The sequence below is a fragment of the Phycodurus eques genome, chromosome 7, assembly GCF_024500275.1.
Source record: "Phycodurus eques isolate BA_2022a chromosome 7, UOR_Pequ_1.1, whole genome shotgun sequence".
Taxonomy (NCBI): Eukaryota; Metazoa; Chordata; class Actinopteri; order Syngnathiformes; family Syngnathidae; genus Phycodurus; species Phycodurus eques.
This window is the reverse complement of record NC_084531.1, coordinates 1,806,853-1,823,571: the sequence shown is the minus strand read 5'-3', so window position 1 is coordinate 1,823,571 and position 16,719 is coordinate 1,806,853. Positions and strand designations below refer to the sequence as shown.

Sequence of the window (16,719 nt, the reverse complement as noted above, 5' to 3'; positions counted from 1 at the left end):
TTCCAATCCAAATCTCCACCACACGACAACGCATGGCTAACACAGCAACCAATTCCTGGTCGCTAAGCACCCCCCTAAGAGTAGCCAACTTAGTTCTCAACGCTTGCAGTGCAACCCTTAACCGTAATAGGCAGATCACAACCTCTCTGTTGTCGCTGCTCCTAAAGGATTATGCTCACACGCAGATTGTTACTCTCCCAATTACCGACTCCTGTAACATCTATCGCCAAAAGACGCAATTAATGTTGGCATCTGGCAAAGCGACACTTGCGTCTGAATCCGTACTCCTGCCGTAGTCGCCTATCACAATAGTAATCTTGATCTGTATCTGGCGCCAAATTTGCACATGTGCATCCTCACAAAAGACATCCATTACCTGTGTCCCAGTAAGCCGTTCAGATGGGATTTGTGGCCTGAAGCCCATGAGGGATGTGTCGCGGTGTAGAGCAGAAACTACACCTCGCTACCATGTCGCTGTGTGATATTTCAGTGTTTCTTTTTTAATAAATCAGCAAAAATGTCATCAATTCTGTTTTTTTCTCTCAATATGGGGTGCTGTGTGTACATTGATGAGTGTAAAAAAATAACAAATGACTTCAGCAAATGGCTGCAATATAACAAAGAGTGAAAGATTTTATGGGGGGTGTGAATACTTTCCGTACCCATTGGAAAATATTCTAGTAACTGTTACTGCTAATTTTGGAAGCTCCGTTTGTTGTCAATTGAATGAAGATGGACCAGGAAAAAACGCATTGCAGAAGAACTAAATGTGAAAGTGACTGCATTACACTGGCGAATAACGGCAACTTATTGGATCGGAGACAATGACGTGTGCAGGAATACTTTTTCTGAGGAGGTTTTCATTCACGCCATCTACATTACGTTTGTGTTCATTCAACATTTTGACAAAGATGAAAATGTTCCTCGATTTCGGCATCGAAAACTACACGTTCATAGGATTCGGACACGAAAGCATCCGCTCACACATTTAAAGTTGTCTAGTAACTATTACCGTTAAATTTTTCCTGCTCTGTTGTTGGATGAAAAACGCATTGCAGAAAATTAAATTGGGGTTGTTACAGCGCAAATCTGACTGCAAAAAGTTTTTTCAGCGTTTAAAATCACACGTTCATAGTACTCAGACAACAGAAAACCATATGGATGTGATTCTCCATTATTATTCTCGTTTTCTGGGAAGTTTCAAGTAAATCTGATGATGCGCTTGATCAGTTTGACCCAGAAAATGAGATGGCTTGCCATTGTTTGTTGTTTAAAGCTAGCTCGCTTCAAATACATGGGTTACCAGTGTTGACTGTGGGGGTTAAGGGGACCAGTAGGGGGGTAGACTGATGTACAACACCAATTCCAATGAAGTTAGGACGTTGTGTTAAACATAAATAATAACCGAATACAATGATTTGCAAATCGTGTTCAACCTATATTGAATTGAATACACTACAAAGACAAGATATTTAATGTTCAAATTGATAACCTTTATTGTTTTTAGCAAATAATCATTAACTTAGAATGTTATGGCTGCAACACGTTCCAAAAAAGCTATGACAGGGTCACGTTTAGCACTGTGTTACATCACATTTTCTTTTAACAACATTCAATAAACGTTTGGGAACTGAGGACACTCATTGTTGAAGCTTTGTAGGTGGAATTCTTTCCAATTCTTGCCTGATCCGGGGTCTCTGTTGTTGTATTTTACGCTTCATAATGCGCCACACATTTTCAATGGGAGGCAGGTCTGGACTGCAGGCAGGCCAGTCGAGTACCCGCACCTTTTTACTACAAAGCCATGCTGTTGTAACACGTGCAGAATGTAGTTTGCCATTGTCTAGCTGAAATATGCAGGGGTGTCCATGAAAAAGACGTTGCTTGGATGGCAGCATATGTTTGTCCAAAACCTGTATGTACCTTTCAGCATGAATGGTGCCTTCACAGATGTGTAAGTTACCCATGCCATTGGCACTAACATAGCCCCATACGATCACAGATGCTGGCTTTTGAACTTTGCGTCCATAACAGTCCAGATGGTTATTTTCCTCTTTGGTCCGGAGGACACGACGTCCATCTTAGATGAGCTCAGGGCCAGAGAAGCCGGCGGCGTTTCTAAAGGGCTTTTGCTTTGCCTAGTAGAGTTTCAAGTTGCACTTACAGATGTAGCGAAGAACTGTATTTACTGACATTGGTTTTCTGAAGTGTTCCTGAGCCCATGTGGTGATATCCTTTCCATATGGATGTCGGTTTTTGATGCAGTGCCGCCAGGGTATTGAACATTCAATGTTAGTTTTCGGTCTTGCCGCTCACATCCAGTGATTTCTCCAGATTCTCTGAACCTTTTGATGATATTATGGACCGTAGATGAAATCCCTAAATTCCTTGCAATTATACGTTGTGTCCTTAAACTGCCCCATCTTTGCTTGTGAATGACTGAGCAATTCAGGGAAGCTCCTTTTCTACCCAATCATGGCACCCACCAGTTCCCAATGAGCCTGTTCACCTGTGGGATGTTCCAAACAGGCGTTGGATGAGCATTCCTCAACTTTATCAGTCTTTTTTGCCACCTGTCTCAGCTTTTTTGGAACGCGTTGCAGCCATAAACTTCTAAATGAATGATTATTTGCTAAAAACAATAAAGTTGATCAGTTTGAACATTAAATATCTTGTCTTTGTAGTGTATTCAATTAAATATAGGTTGAACATGATTTGCAAATCATTGTATTCGGTTTTTATTTGTTTAACACAAGGTCCCAACTTCATTGGAATTGGGGTTGTACATACAGTAATTAATGTATCCACTTTTTGTGACATTTTTGTTTGTTGGTGTGCTGTGAGATTTTTCAATTGTAAAATATGTGCCTTGGCTCCATAAAGGTTGGAAATCACTGCTCTAGTCAGCTCATGTATTCTAATCAGTGAGGTCAAATCAACATTACAACATGACAGAAATAACGTGTCTTAACTTACAGTAATTTACTTGTAGTGTATTCAATTCAAGGTTGGACGTGATTTGCAAATCATTGTATTCTGTTTTTATTTATGTTTAACAACATCCCAACTTCATTGGAATTGGGGTTGTACACACAGCACACCACATTGACAGAAAAACACAGAATTGTTGACATTTTTGCAGATTTATTAAAAGACGAAAAACTGAAATATCAGTCATAAGTATTCAGACCCTTTGCTGTGACACTCATATATTTAACACGGGTGCTGTCCATTTCTTCTGATCATCCCTGAGATTGTTCTACACCTTCATTGGAGTCCAGCTGTTTGATTATACTGATTGGACTTGATTAGCAAAGCCACACACCTGTCTATAGAAGACCTGACAGCTCACAGTGAATGTCAGAGCAAATGAGAATCATGATGTCTAAGGAACTGCCTGAAAAGCTCAGAGACAGAATTGTGGCAAGGCACAAATCTGGCCAAGGTAACAAAAAAAAAAAAAAAATTCTGCTGCACATATGGTTCTTAAAAGCACAGTGGCCTCCATAATCCTTAAATGGAAGACGTTTGGAATGACCAGAACCCTTCCTAGAGCTGGCCGTCCGGCCAAACTGAGTAATCGGGGGAGATGAGGTGGTGAAAGAGGTGAAGAAGAACCTAAAGATCACTGTGGCTGAGCTCCAGAGATGCCGTCGGGAGATGGGAGAAATTTCTAGAAAGTCGACCATCACTGCAGCCCTCCACCAGTCGGGGCTTTATGGCAGAGTGGCCCGACGGAAGCATCTCCTCAGTGCAAGACACATGAAAGCCTGCACGGACTTTGCTAAAAAAAAAAAAAACACCTTAAGGACTCCAAGATGGTGAGAAATAAGATTCTCTGGTCTGATAAGACCAAGATAGAACTTTTTGGCCTTAATTCAAAGCGTTACTGCTCATCGCCTGTACAATACAGTCCCAACTGTGAAGCACGGTGGTGGCAGCATCATGCTGTTGGTGTGTTTTTCAGCTGCACGGACAGGTACGGGGATATCCTGGACGAAAACCTTCCCTAGACTGCTCAGGACCTCAGATTGGGCCGATGGTTCACCTTCCAACAAGACAATTACCCTGAGCACACAGCTAAAATAACGAAGGAGTGGCTTCAGAATAATTCTGTGACTGTTCTTGAATGGCCCAGCCAGAGCCCTGACTTAAACCCAATTGAGCATCTCTGGAGAGACCTTAAAATGGCTGTCCACCAACGTTCACCATCCAACCTGACAGAACTGGAGAGGATCTGCAAGGACGAATGACAGAGGCTCCCCAAATCCAGGTGTGAAAAACTTTCCCCAAAAGACTCATGGCTGTATTCACTCAAAAGGGGTGCTTCTACTAAATACTGAGCAAAGGGTCTGAATACTTATGGTTGTGTGATATTTCAGTTTTTCTTATTGAATAAATCCACAAAACATTTACCAATTCAGTGTTTTTCTGTGCTGTGTGTCCATTCATGAGGGAAAAAAATGAACAAATGATTTTAGCAAATGGCTGCAACATAACAAAGAGTGAAACATTTAAGGGTGTCTGAGTACTTTCCGGCGGCACGGTGACCGACTGGTTAGAGCGTCAGCCTCACAGTTCGGAGGACCGGGGTTCAATCCCCGGTCCCGCCTGTGTGGAGCTTGCATCTTCTCCCCGTGCCTGTGTGGGTTTTCTCCGGGCGCTCCAAAACATGCATGAATTGGAGACTCTCAATTGCCCGTAGGTGTGAATGTGAGTGCGAATGGTTGTTTGTTCGTATGTGCCCTGCGATTGGCTGGCAAAGCAGTTGAGGGTGTACCCCGCCTCCTGCCCGATGGCAGCCGGGATGGGCTCCAGCACACCCGCGACCCAAGTGAGGAGAAGCGGCTCAGAAAATGGAGGGATGGATGGATGAATACTTTCCGTACCCACTGTATTTAGTGAGAAAAGCGGTGACGTGTTAAATATTTATTGCAGCCGCTGTATGTGCAAGGTTTCACTTGACTTCCCGGTTTAAGCTTGTAGCCCTTTATTTTGAAGGGTATGCACCGCAACTCATCGTTTTGGCAGGAAAGGTAACTTCACGTGCAACCGGAGAATTTTGAAAGCAAAAGTTAATCGAGACGGCAAGAAAAAGAATAATGAATGGAATTGATTCCTTTACCTACCCACCAATGAGGCACAAGATTAGTGTTTGAGTGTGGGAATTTTGGCCCAATTAATTCTGATGTAAAACTGCTAGTTTGACCTTTGGTGGGTGAAGTTTTAGCTCAAAAGTGCAACCAACCAATTAACTTGTTAGCTGCCTTAATGTTGGCATAAACCTATTTTATTGTTTCACTCACCCAATTTGACTTCACTGAACTTCCGCGCGGTGTAGGGTGAGGCTCGGAATGGGAGGGTGCACGTCAGACTCCTTTGCACAATATAATCTTATTCCAAGTGTTGCACTGGGGAGGACTTGTCATTTATTTTCACAAAGTTAAGACACACTTTTGTTTTGCTCACTTGAAAAGTGGGTGGGTTCCAACAAAAGGTGCTCTGTCCTGAGTTCTTTTAACACATCTCAATGTAAATACCATGAAATAAAAGCTGGAATTCTGACCTTTTGCCTCATATTAATCTTTTGATCTGAAACCCAAATGTCCACAACAAGGAATTGACCTTGTCGTTCCAATATTTTTGGAGAGGACTGTCCGTCATGTTTCTTGCTAAAATCTGCACCGATACTGTAAATTGGCTTCACTTTTAACAACGCTGAGAGATTGCAAACATTTTCGGGAACAAACCCCTCTTTAAAATACATTCAGCACCAGTTGGACAAACTATTTTCCTTGACTTTCTTCAAAACAAATTATCCATCAATTTTTCGCATCTGCTGTATATAATAATATAAGTCAATTATATATTTATATGGTTTCCCTGTCAAAACGGCCCGCCGTAGGAAAGCATAAGTGCAATGTTGCCCCTAGAAAAAATGTATTTGATAGCCCTGACTTAAAGAATAGAAAATGATGCCTCACCAAATGCATTAAAGTAAAATACAAAGACTGATACGTTCTTGTCTGTCCAAAGGATCTGGAGAGGTGTTAGGCCTCAACTTTGGAGTGCAACCAACCACTGTGACTAAAGGCAGAGTTTTATGCACAGAAATAGAATACTGTACACGTCATTTCATAGTCAGGGTATCTTTTCTTTAAAAAAGGGGACAGGGGTGTCTAAAAATGAAACGCTTCCGAATATGTTACCTTTGTTAAGATTTACAGATTTTCACAATTTCCATGGTTTACAATAGCTCGCGTCTCAAATTGAAGAGATTTTGCCCTCATTTGTGTCATCGTGGATTCACAAGCGTCAAGGTGATTTCTTGTGTCTTACTTTCAAAAAGTGTCGGGCGTCGCATAAGATTTACTCAGAATCCAAACTACGAACGTTCCTCTTGGAAGTCATCCCCCTGGCTTGTAACACATTTTCCCAGCCTTCTCTGCCACGCCTTCATGCAAGTCCCGGAAGGAGTCCTCAATGCTTAATCTGAATGTCCTCCGCATCTTCAAAACGAGTCAGTCCCCTCGATAAATTGAACTTTCGGAAGAGGGAAAACAAGTCACAACGGAGCGGGGAGGTCGGGCCATGGCGATATTCTTCTTGGCCAGGAACTATCAGGTCCGCGGGGGCATTGTGAGTCGGTACCGGCCTCGCCGTGGTGAAGAAGCCACATTCCTCCTCGTCTTTTCTCGCACACTGACCAAATCAGACGCGGCAGGATCTCTCTTCGGATCGGCGCGCCGACACTGAAGGGGAAAAAGTCGTCGTTTGGTCTTGAAGTGTATCTTTTGTGACCCAACTCGTGCAATCTCGCCTCTGAATGGGAAGTCACTCCGACTGTGGAGTTGTTCATGCTGGAGAAGAACGGGTCACATATTGCTTTCAAGTCCATAAAAGGAGGAGTATTCCCGGTTACGTATAGCTCAACTTCTCCATTGTCGGCGTAATTAGACAAATCGGAATAATTGAGGACGTCAAACGTAGCATTTATGCTCCCGTTAACCATCGCGTCACACGGCTGGTGTGACGCCTGCTTTCACATATATTTCCAGATAGCACAATTGACCTGTTCACGAGATTTTGGAAAACAATTCAAAAAGGTGCCGCTCTTATAAGGGCTCCAAAATGTCCGTGACATTGTGAAATGAAAGGACGTCAGTGATCGGTAGCCTGTCGCTGCAAAACGGCCAAAGTCGACGTTCTTGGGTCGCGAAAATGTAAGGCTCGCACCCTCGGAATAGACTCCGCTCGAGCAGTTAGTTCGTTACCTTATCTCGTGCAAATGATAACGGCTTTGGCCCGTTGCTTGGGAATTTACCTCTCTTGACTGCCTCGTCGTACGGAAGGAAGCCAATCCTCGACTCTTTGGCTCCCATCCTCCCCTCATTTTCGGGGGATTAAGTCGTGTTTGATGAGTTCTTCATTCATAAATGGCTAAATAATCTCCTTCCTGGTGGCGAACGAACGACTCAAGGTCTTCTTCGCGTCGGTTCGAGACAATGGCGGTTGGCCACCAGCGTTCAGGTGCATCACCGCCACCTACCGGGCTGGATGGAGTGTGCCTCGAACGCTCGAGCAAGTGGAATTTAGAATTAAGCCTAAATTCACGACACGACGAGCACGGTTATTTTCAGGTAAATAATATGACAATGAGTTGATTGCAATAAGTTCCCGAGTTGAACATTCCAAAGTAGGGTAACTAGTATTTCAATGACTTTCCCAAAGTAATATAACTCATTACATTTGAGGACATTTTGGTTGCTTAATTTTAAATCAAAGCATCAACAGGGCCCCTGGATGTTTCCTCGGGGGGGGGGGGGGGGGGGAGTCATTATTTTGGAATTAACCACACATTTGTTAGTTACATCAATAATAAACTTGAAATATAAATACATCATAAAAAGTGTTTGGTGCGTTATACATATATCCATATGCTGTGTATGTGTACAGCATTTGTAAAACATGATACCGATGCTGTCCCAATGACAAATGTGCTCAATTGAGACAATATCACTCCAGATGACAACCCAGATAAGAAAATGTTCCAGAAAGAAGTCAAATTCAGAAAGAGGAAACTGAAATTCAGAAAGAGTCAACGACCCTAGCGAGGAGAAGCGATGGCATTCAAGTGCTTCCTCGTTTAGTTAACGATCCTGAGGTTCACGGTCACTCAACACGTTCGCCGAATGACTATGCGTTGTTGTCCCGTATTGAAAACGAGGAAAGGCGGGGACATTTTGAAAAAAATGATCTCAATTATCACCTACCGACGGAGCCCCAGACATGACATGTACAAAATAATACTAGTTCGTGCGCACAAACTACTCATTTGTGCACACGAGCGACTCATTTGGATGCACAAACTTCTTCTTCGTGCGCACGAAATAGTTACAACGAAGTAGTTGTTCGTGCACGTGAAGCAGTTACTGCGTGCGTGGCTCCTTCATTCATGTTTTCATTCAGTGGTCGGTACAGTGAAATAGGAATATTTCAGGGGACTTTTATTTTGAAATGCCACATCAGATTTGGGTGGGACCACTTTTGTTGGAGGCCCGGGGTGGTGGAGTGTCCCCCAGAACTGGACTGTTGTTGCGATATCTCATAGATTTTTTTTTCAATGAATGTTTTCAATTCAGTGGTAGTTTCGGTTTCGGTTGTGAGACGTGAACATGCGTGCAGCGAGCTCAGCCACCGAACATCCTACCGCGTCCCCTGACGCCAGACCCCGCCGCCCGGGCTCACCTGACTGTTATTGTCATCTGATTGGTGGAAAGCGTCTGAATGTCTTGCTCTAAAAGTTGAATGTACTAGTATGAAATAAAAAGCTGTAATAATGAATTGACATGTATTTGAAATATTCTATTTGAAATACGTGTGCTTGTTTTCATGTACTTGACCAACTCAACGTTAGCGTGAAGAAACGGCCGCTAGTGAAAGCTCCTCGCGGTTCAAATCACTCATGATTACGTTCACGGCGTAGTACGCCGTCCCTTGTGTAAACGAATCACTCATCGTACTAGTACATAGCTCCTTAGCGGATCACAAGCGAAGTTCAACGACTGAATCACTCGTGTCGAACAGATCGCGAACGATAAGTTCAACGAACGAATCATTCTTCAGTTCCTCAGTACAATCCCTTCTCAAGAAACTTCTTCAGCCCCGGCCTGCTTCTGGGTCCGGTTAAAATTGAAACCATCGTATCGTGACGCAATACTCCCTATAACGGCGAACTCATGGAATCCTGCTATCTCATCAAAATGTACAAAGTTAAATCATCTAAACCACGTTCCTCGACTTAAAACATTCAAATAGCCTACTTATCTCATTTCTTGGGCGCATAGCTACAGTAAAAATGAAAACGTTACCACAAATCAGAATCAGAATCATCTTTATTTACCCAGCATGTCAAAAACACAAGGAATTTGTCTCCGGTAGTTGGAGCCACTCAAGTACGACGACAGACAGTCAATTGACAGAGAAGACTTTGGAGACAGAAAGACATAAAAAAGACAGTCTCCGAGCAGTAAAAGTTTACCAGGAATGTGGTAATGCCGGTACAATTGATTGATTGATTTATTTATTGGTTTTGACAATGTGCAAAAAGATGCAGAGTCCTCGAGAAATTAGAGCCGTTTGAAATCACTAAGAGAACAATAGTCCGTTGCAATGAACATTGTGCAAAGGGCGCAGAGACTTCAAGACATGTATGCAGTTTATAGTGACCAGTAGTGCGATAATCTGGGACAATGTCGATTATGCAAATGTGGCAGATGCCACTCAGGCACATGAGTGGCCAGTATTGGTCAACAACAGATATGCAAATAGTGCAGCGTGGCGAGACTACGACAGTGCACGAGTAATGCGTAATTGGCCCGACAGAAATGTGACAACGAACTCAAGACAAAACATTGGCAGCATGCTGCAACGGAATTGTAAATTAACTTTTTAAGAAGTTAAGGGCAAGCCGGAAGAAGCTGTTGGAATGTCTGCTAGTTCTAGTTTGCATTGATCGGTAGCGCCTACCTGAGGGAAGGAGCTGGGGGAGGTGGTGACCAGGATGTGGAGGGTCCAAGAGGATTTTGCATGCTTTTGTCTTAGTTCTGGCAGTGTGCAAGTCCTCAAGGGTAGCGAGGGGGTACCAACAATCTTTTCAGCAGTTTTGATTGTCGGTAGCAGTCCGAGTTTGTCCTTTTTTGTAGCAGCACCGAACCAGACTGTGATGGAAGAACACAGGACCGATTCGATGACTGCTGTGTAGAACTGCCTCAACAGCTCCTCTGGCAGGCCGTGCTTCTTCAGAAGCCGCAGGAGGTACATCCTCTGCTGGGCCTTTTTGAGGATGGAGTTGTTGTTGATCTCCCACTTCAGGTCCCGAGAGACTCTGTAATTCCCAGGAACTTGAAGGTCTCGACGGTTGACACAGGGCAGTTGGACAGCGTGAGGTGCAGCTGTGGCGAAGGATGCCTCCTGAAGTCCACGATCATCTCTACAGTCTTGAGCGTGTTCAGCTGTAATCATGTTTAGTAAAGTAAGGGGGGGGGGCTGAGTTGGAAAATGTGTTTTATATATACCAAATATTACTTCTATTAGTTTTATACAACCTTCAGATGCTTTATTGTTCCATTGTAACTACGTACTAATTGTTCCCAGCCATGTTGTGACTACTAGCTGTTTTTCGATAAAGATAAGTTGAGTGCAGTTGGACAAAGATCATTGTTTTGCTTTCCATCTCTGTCTCTCTCACTTCGAGATAACGAAGGGGTTTTCTGTCTGGGCTTCAGTAAGGGGTGACAACTCGTAAGACCAGTTGGAGCTCAGATGTTTCCCCCTCCGGATCCTCCAGCGGGGCCGTCCTCGCCGCCATCTGGAATGGGGGGCTTCTCTGGATGACCCACCGCTCGGTCGATGCATCTGATGATCAGCGGCCTAATGAAGGGAATACAACAACAACCGCAAAACGCACAAACTATGCAAAAGTATCGTGCCAATTGAGATGATCAAACTACCAACTATCCCTTTCCATTTGCCAAACCATCTTTCCAGTAGATCATGAAACGGGTCAGTTTATACCTGATTGTTCTTTAAGTTCATGAGACAACGCCCTCAGACCGTTAAGTGTTTTGTAAGGCCCCCGTCTGTGGCCGCATTATTGGGAATGAATGTGCAGCAGCTTTCGCCCAACATGGAGCACACGCCTCCTCTTTCTGCCAATATGGAGTCGAGTGCCAGCCTGTTCTGATAGGCGACTCACGAGGTGGCAGCCAGTTGGACATGCACTGCCTCGAAGCCATCACGTGTAAAATTTGTCAACCTTTGAACATTATAATGTGTCATATACTGCCTGCGGTTCCATTATTGTAGCCGGGAGGGTGCTTTGCGTTTTCTCTCTCTCTCTCTCCCCCCCTCCCTTCTCGGTGGCTGCCAACCCACCTAGGACCATCGGCATCACCTTTCATCAATAAATTATTCATCCTTTCACATCTACCTCCGACTGCTCTTGGATCCAGCCACTTTCTATTCGTGTCATAATGTATGTCGTTTCTGCGATCTATGCTTTTGTTGGAGGGTTTGCCATTCAAAAGTAGACTCGAAACCTGCTGCAATTTGCTTAACTTATTGATTCGCGGGTCTCCTATGGCGTCGATGTAGACAGGACACCCAGGCATGTGGTCCACGGTCCTTTTCCTCCTCGTGAAGGTAGATGAACAACTGCTTGGAAATGTCCAGGTCCGACACACTGTACATCTGTATGGACGAGAGAAGAACGACCAAAGCACACCTCCCAGCCTGCTTGGCTGCTAAGTCAGCACTGGAGTCATCATGTGCGTCAAATGTGTCAGCTTTGGAATGAATGAGTGAGACTGCATGAGGTAATTTTACAGATTCTGCCAATTCGAGGAGCAATTTGTGTTGTATCTCTTGTGTGCCTGTAATGGTCAGTAAAATCACTTTGCCACGTCATGTCAATGTCGTGTCTGAGTTTTCCTGTGGTGTGCTTTATACTGTGATTGTTGATGCCAATTCTTCTTCCATGGCTACTTCGCAATTGTCGTCATGGTCCCCCAGTAAGCCTGCTTGGTTAGCTTGTATATTGGTTGGGAATTGTAGGTTGGTTTGTATTAATATCTCCTGTGAGTTTTAGATTTCTTTTGGGTGAGAGTGTGAATCTTTTGAATGCCCCATACCTCGCAGCGACACTTGAAAAGGTACTCCCGTCAATAATCCACTATGGCCAGACAAGCTTCATTAAAGGTAGAAGTTCCACAAATTATGTCAGACGTTTGTTAAATTTAATAAGCATGTCACAGCGTGAATCGAACCGCAATCATCATGTCACTTGACGCAGAGAAAACTTTCGATAAAGTTAACTGGGCTTTACTGCTTTCAGCACTTTGCAAATTTGGCTTTGGAGATTTCATTTATACATTGGATAGCAACATTATACAATTTGCCAAAAGCGACAGTCACCACAAATAGGATTACTTCACAATGTTTTACATTACAAAGAGGAACCAGACAAGGAACTCCACACAGGCGAGGCCGGGGATTGAACCCCAGTCCTCAGAACTGTGAGGCAGACGCTCTAACCAGTCAACCACTATGCCGCCACACACACACACACACACATACACATACACATACATATACATATACATATATATATATATATATATATATATATATATATATATATATATATATATGTGTGTGTATATATATATATATCTACACACACACAAATAACAACAACACAACACATCACGTTCCAAAAAAGCTGGGACAGATGACAAAAAAGATACAATTGCAAGGAATTTCGGTATTTCGTCATCTACGGTCCATAATATCATCAAAAGGTTCCGAGAATCTGGAGAAATCACTGCATGTAAGCGGCAAGGCCGAAAACCAACATTGAATGCCCGTGACCTTCGATCCCTCAGGCGGCACTGCATCAAAAACCGACATCAATGTGTAAAGGAGATCACCACGTGGGCTCTGGAACACTTCAGAAAACCAATGTCAGTAAATACAGTTCGGCGCTCCATCCGGAAGTGCAACTTGAAACTCTTACTATGCAAAGCAAAAGCCATTTATCAACAACACCCAGAAACGCCGCCGGCTTCTCTGGGCCCGAGCTCATCTAAGATGGACCGACGCAAAGTGGAAAGGTGTTCTGTGGACCGACGAGTCCACATTTCAAATTGTTTTTGGAAATTGTGGACGTCGGTGTCCTCTGAGCCAAAGAGGAAAAGAACCATCCGGACTGTTATGGAGGCGAAGTTCAAAAGCCAGCATCTGTGATGGTTTGGGGCTGTGTTAGTGCCAATGGCTTGGGTAACTTACACATCTGTGAAGGCACCATTCATGCTGAAAGGTACATACGTGTTTTGGAGAAACACGTACGTGTTACAACAGCGTGGCTTCGTTGTAAAAGAGTGCGGGTACTAGACTGGCCTGCCTGCAGTCCAGACCTGTCTCCCATTGAAAATGTCTGGCGCATTGTGAAGCGTAAAATACGACAACGGAGTTAAAAGAAAAGGTGATGTAACACAGTGGTAAACATGACCCTGCCCCGGCTTTTTTGGAACGTGTTGCAGCCAGAACATTCTAAGTTACTGATTATTTGCTATAAACAATCAAGTTTATCAGCTTGAACATGAAATATCTTGTCTTTGTAGTGTATTCAATTAAATATCGGTCAAACATGATTTGCAAATCATTGTATTCTGTTTTTATTTATGTTTAATACAACGTCCTAACTTAATTTGAATTGGGGTTAGTCATGAACAGAACAAAGAATAGGACCCAAAAATGCACGACTCCAAGACAAATGGATAGTTTCAAAAAAAGAGAGGTTTAATATACAGGCAGAGGTCGGTACACAGGCGGGCAATCTAAAAAAGGCAACAGTATCCAAAAACATGTTTTCTTGTTTTAAACTGTTCATTTGTTTTGGATTCGTGCATTTTCGGGTCCTATCTTCCGTTCCGTTCATGACAGAACGAACTGGCCATAACATGGACCCAGCAGACTCAGACCCGGTGCGCAAAGCCCTTCAAGCGCAGGATGAGGCACCACCGAGACTCGCAACCACTTGAAAACCCTACTCCTCCACGCTGCCCTGCTGTGAGACGGCGACGAGGACTGGGCCAAATGGTTGGGGAAGACTATGTGGTTAATATTCACCCATGCGCATGAGGCTCCACCCACTGGCTTTGAGAGGAACTGCAAGCGCCAGAACTTGTGGACGTGCGCCAGTTTGTTGACGGAAGATAACATGTCTGTTTTTATACGTTGCAAACTCTGTAGAAATATTCCAAATGTATGCCTTCGTGTCTGTGTCGCCATTCTCACTTTGACAGGTCCTCTGCAAGATTTTGAAAGCTGTTCATGATTTGAAATCAAACAGTACGAAATATTGTTTTGAACGATAAGCAACCGAAGTGTCACAACCAAAGTTTAAACAACGATTCTATGCGTGAGAGTACAAAGTTGGGAGTATTTAAGACTAATATTATTTTAAAACCCATTTACGCAAATTTGTAGACTTCTCCAAGTCAGCACCCCCTCTTCCTACACCCCGCCCTTGGGGCATTTCACTCGAAACTCACACCTTTCTGAGAAGAGTTGAATTGAGGCTTATTTTTCCTTCTTCTCGTACCTGTGCTGGCAACTTGCCAGCTGGGTGCCCTCCGGCCACCCCTCCCCCTTCTTTTGTTCCCTTTTTGTCCTCGGGCGCCTCCGGGTGCCACCACGTGCGCGAACACCCGCCCGCAACCAAGCCGGCGGAGTTTTTGCTCGAAGGAGTCGGCCATGCGGCTACGATCGCTTTCCCCGGCCACGATCAGTCGGCGGGGCCTCAACGAGCAACTGCCGGATCCCGTTCGGGTCCCACACGCCTCTGAGGGCCAGAGCTCGGCCCGCCACCAGGTCAACCGGCAGGGAAGTTATGAGCGCCTCCCAAACGGCACAAGAACTTTCCTTTCCTATTTCTTTTTATTTTTGTGCATCTGGTTTTTTCTTCAACCGAACCTTATTCTTTTCCCAAGAAGACCACACCCAAAGACCAGCTGATCTGCGTTCGTGAGTCGACACTGCAATCCTTACTATGATGTACAACAACTATTACGCACTGATATAGTTGTGGGGAAATTACTAGCTTCATACGAAATCCAAACTTTGCCTTCTCTCGCTCTGACTCAACGCATTAAACGCTCGCATGCTCATTTATCTTAGCCCAGCGACCACACGCAATGCGCTCTTTTCCATTTTCATCCGCCTTATTTTCTCTTTCGTTTACCCTTAGTGTTATTTTCTTGCTGCAGTTTGTAGTTGCAGTTGTTTGTTTCATTAAATGTACCATAAAATTCCACTCGTGGTCGTATTTTGTGTGTGTTCTGAATTTATGTAAACCTCTGTAACCTAGGACTCAAAATGTCGTAGAGTGTAGCGACGTCCAGATTATGAGACTGATTAGAAAGGTTTGTCGTCATTTTGCTTAAAGTTAAACTTGGAAAAAGTTGACGTGGTGGCCTTTTCGAGACATGAGTTTGATTTTAACAATTAAATCAAAATGACGATAAACCGGAAGTACCGCAAATGTCGCTCCCGCCTTATTACTTTATCCTCAATTAATTACAATTCTTATTGGACCTATTATCGTGACAGAAGTAATCCATTGAAAAACGCAGGAGACGGAATCATGAGAGTCGGCCTGTGTACCACGAACGAGCGCAAATACTGTGGCGCTGGATTCTTGGAAGTGGCAGACTCGTATGCAGTTAGAGATGAGCGCTGCTTGATAACAGGTGCGCAAACAAGGAGGTGGTGAGTGCAGGGGACAGACAGACAGACAGAGAGAGAGAGAGAGAGAGAGAGAGATTGAAGAGAAGGCGAGGCACAAAGCGCCACCCAAGTTCAAAAAAGGGAACTGCAGGGCACAGACCATGACGGTTTAGCTATTATTGTCACGGATGGTGATCGTATACTGTTTGACTGGACCCAAACGCAGACGGAGGCAGAGGAAGTAGGTGAGAAAGGTTGATTTGATAATGAAGGAAACTTGTGTTTTAAAATCTCCTCTAACTGCCGTGGTTCCAAGCGTGCTCGTTTTCGTGAAAGAACTTTGTTCACAACAATGTATAAAACCAACCAATTTATTCCTGACAGAGGAGTCTATACATTTGCAGAGCTCTGGGTTCGTAACTACCCTATCTTCTCCTTAGCAGATAAAGTGCAGAGCAACACTGTGTGAATGTCCTAACTGTGCACGTCTACTGTTGTGAGTTGCAGGTTCTAAAACACGTCAAACTCAAGGCCCGGGGCCACGTCCGGCCTACCGCACCGTCTCAGGTGGCCTGCGAAAGCAAATCATTTGCGTCAACATCCACCAGTGCTGATAAACTCTGAAACCAAAATTTCACATCAGCATATTTAATAAATCATATTCAGATATTGCAAGCATTCTGGGGTTGCCAAACCACTTTTTACAGTAGCTTGAACAACTGTTGAACAAACGATTATCCTTGACCTCTGATTTCTAAACAAATTATACATCAATTTGTCAATCATAATGAGTGAGTGAAACGGTACCAACGTGGGCCACGACAAAATAGAATTTGACACTCTTGTTGTCAAAAAAAAAAAAAAAAAAAAAAAAAAAAAAAAAAAAGAAGAAATCAATTGAAAAACCAATCCAATCCATGCTCAGTAAGA

General features: G+C 43.8%; 1 protein-coding gene across 8 annotated transcripts in view; it reads right to left on the bottom strand.

Annotated features, from left to right (window-relative positions):
- usp32 (ubiquitin specific peptidase 32) overlaps positions 1 to 7,496 on the bottom strand; it is a 150,581-nt gene extending 143,085 nt beyond the window's left edge. For 7 of the 8 annotated variants that reach the window (XR_009768958.1, XM_061682537.1, XM_061682539.1 and 4 more), the window contains exon 1: positions 7,325 to 7,496. Coding sequence is in view for 7 of the 8 variants with exons in the window: in XM_061682537.1 (XP_061538521.1) it covers positions 7,325 to 7,382 (58 nt within the window). In the remaining variant the exon portion in view is untranslated. Of the gene's footprint in view, positions 1 to 6,339; positions 6,753 to 7,324 lie in introns of all 8 variants that reach the window. The other variant, XM_061682538.1, reaches the window with a different exon arrangement.
- Between the last annotated feature and the right edge of the window lie 9,223 nt (positions 7,497 to 16,719).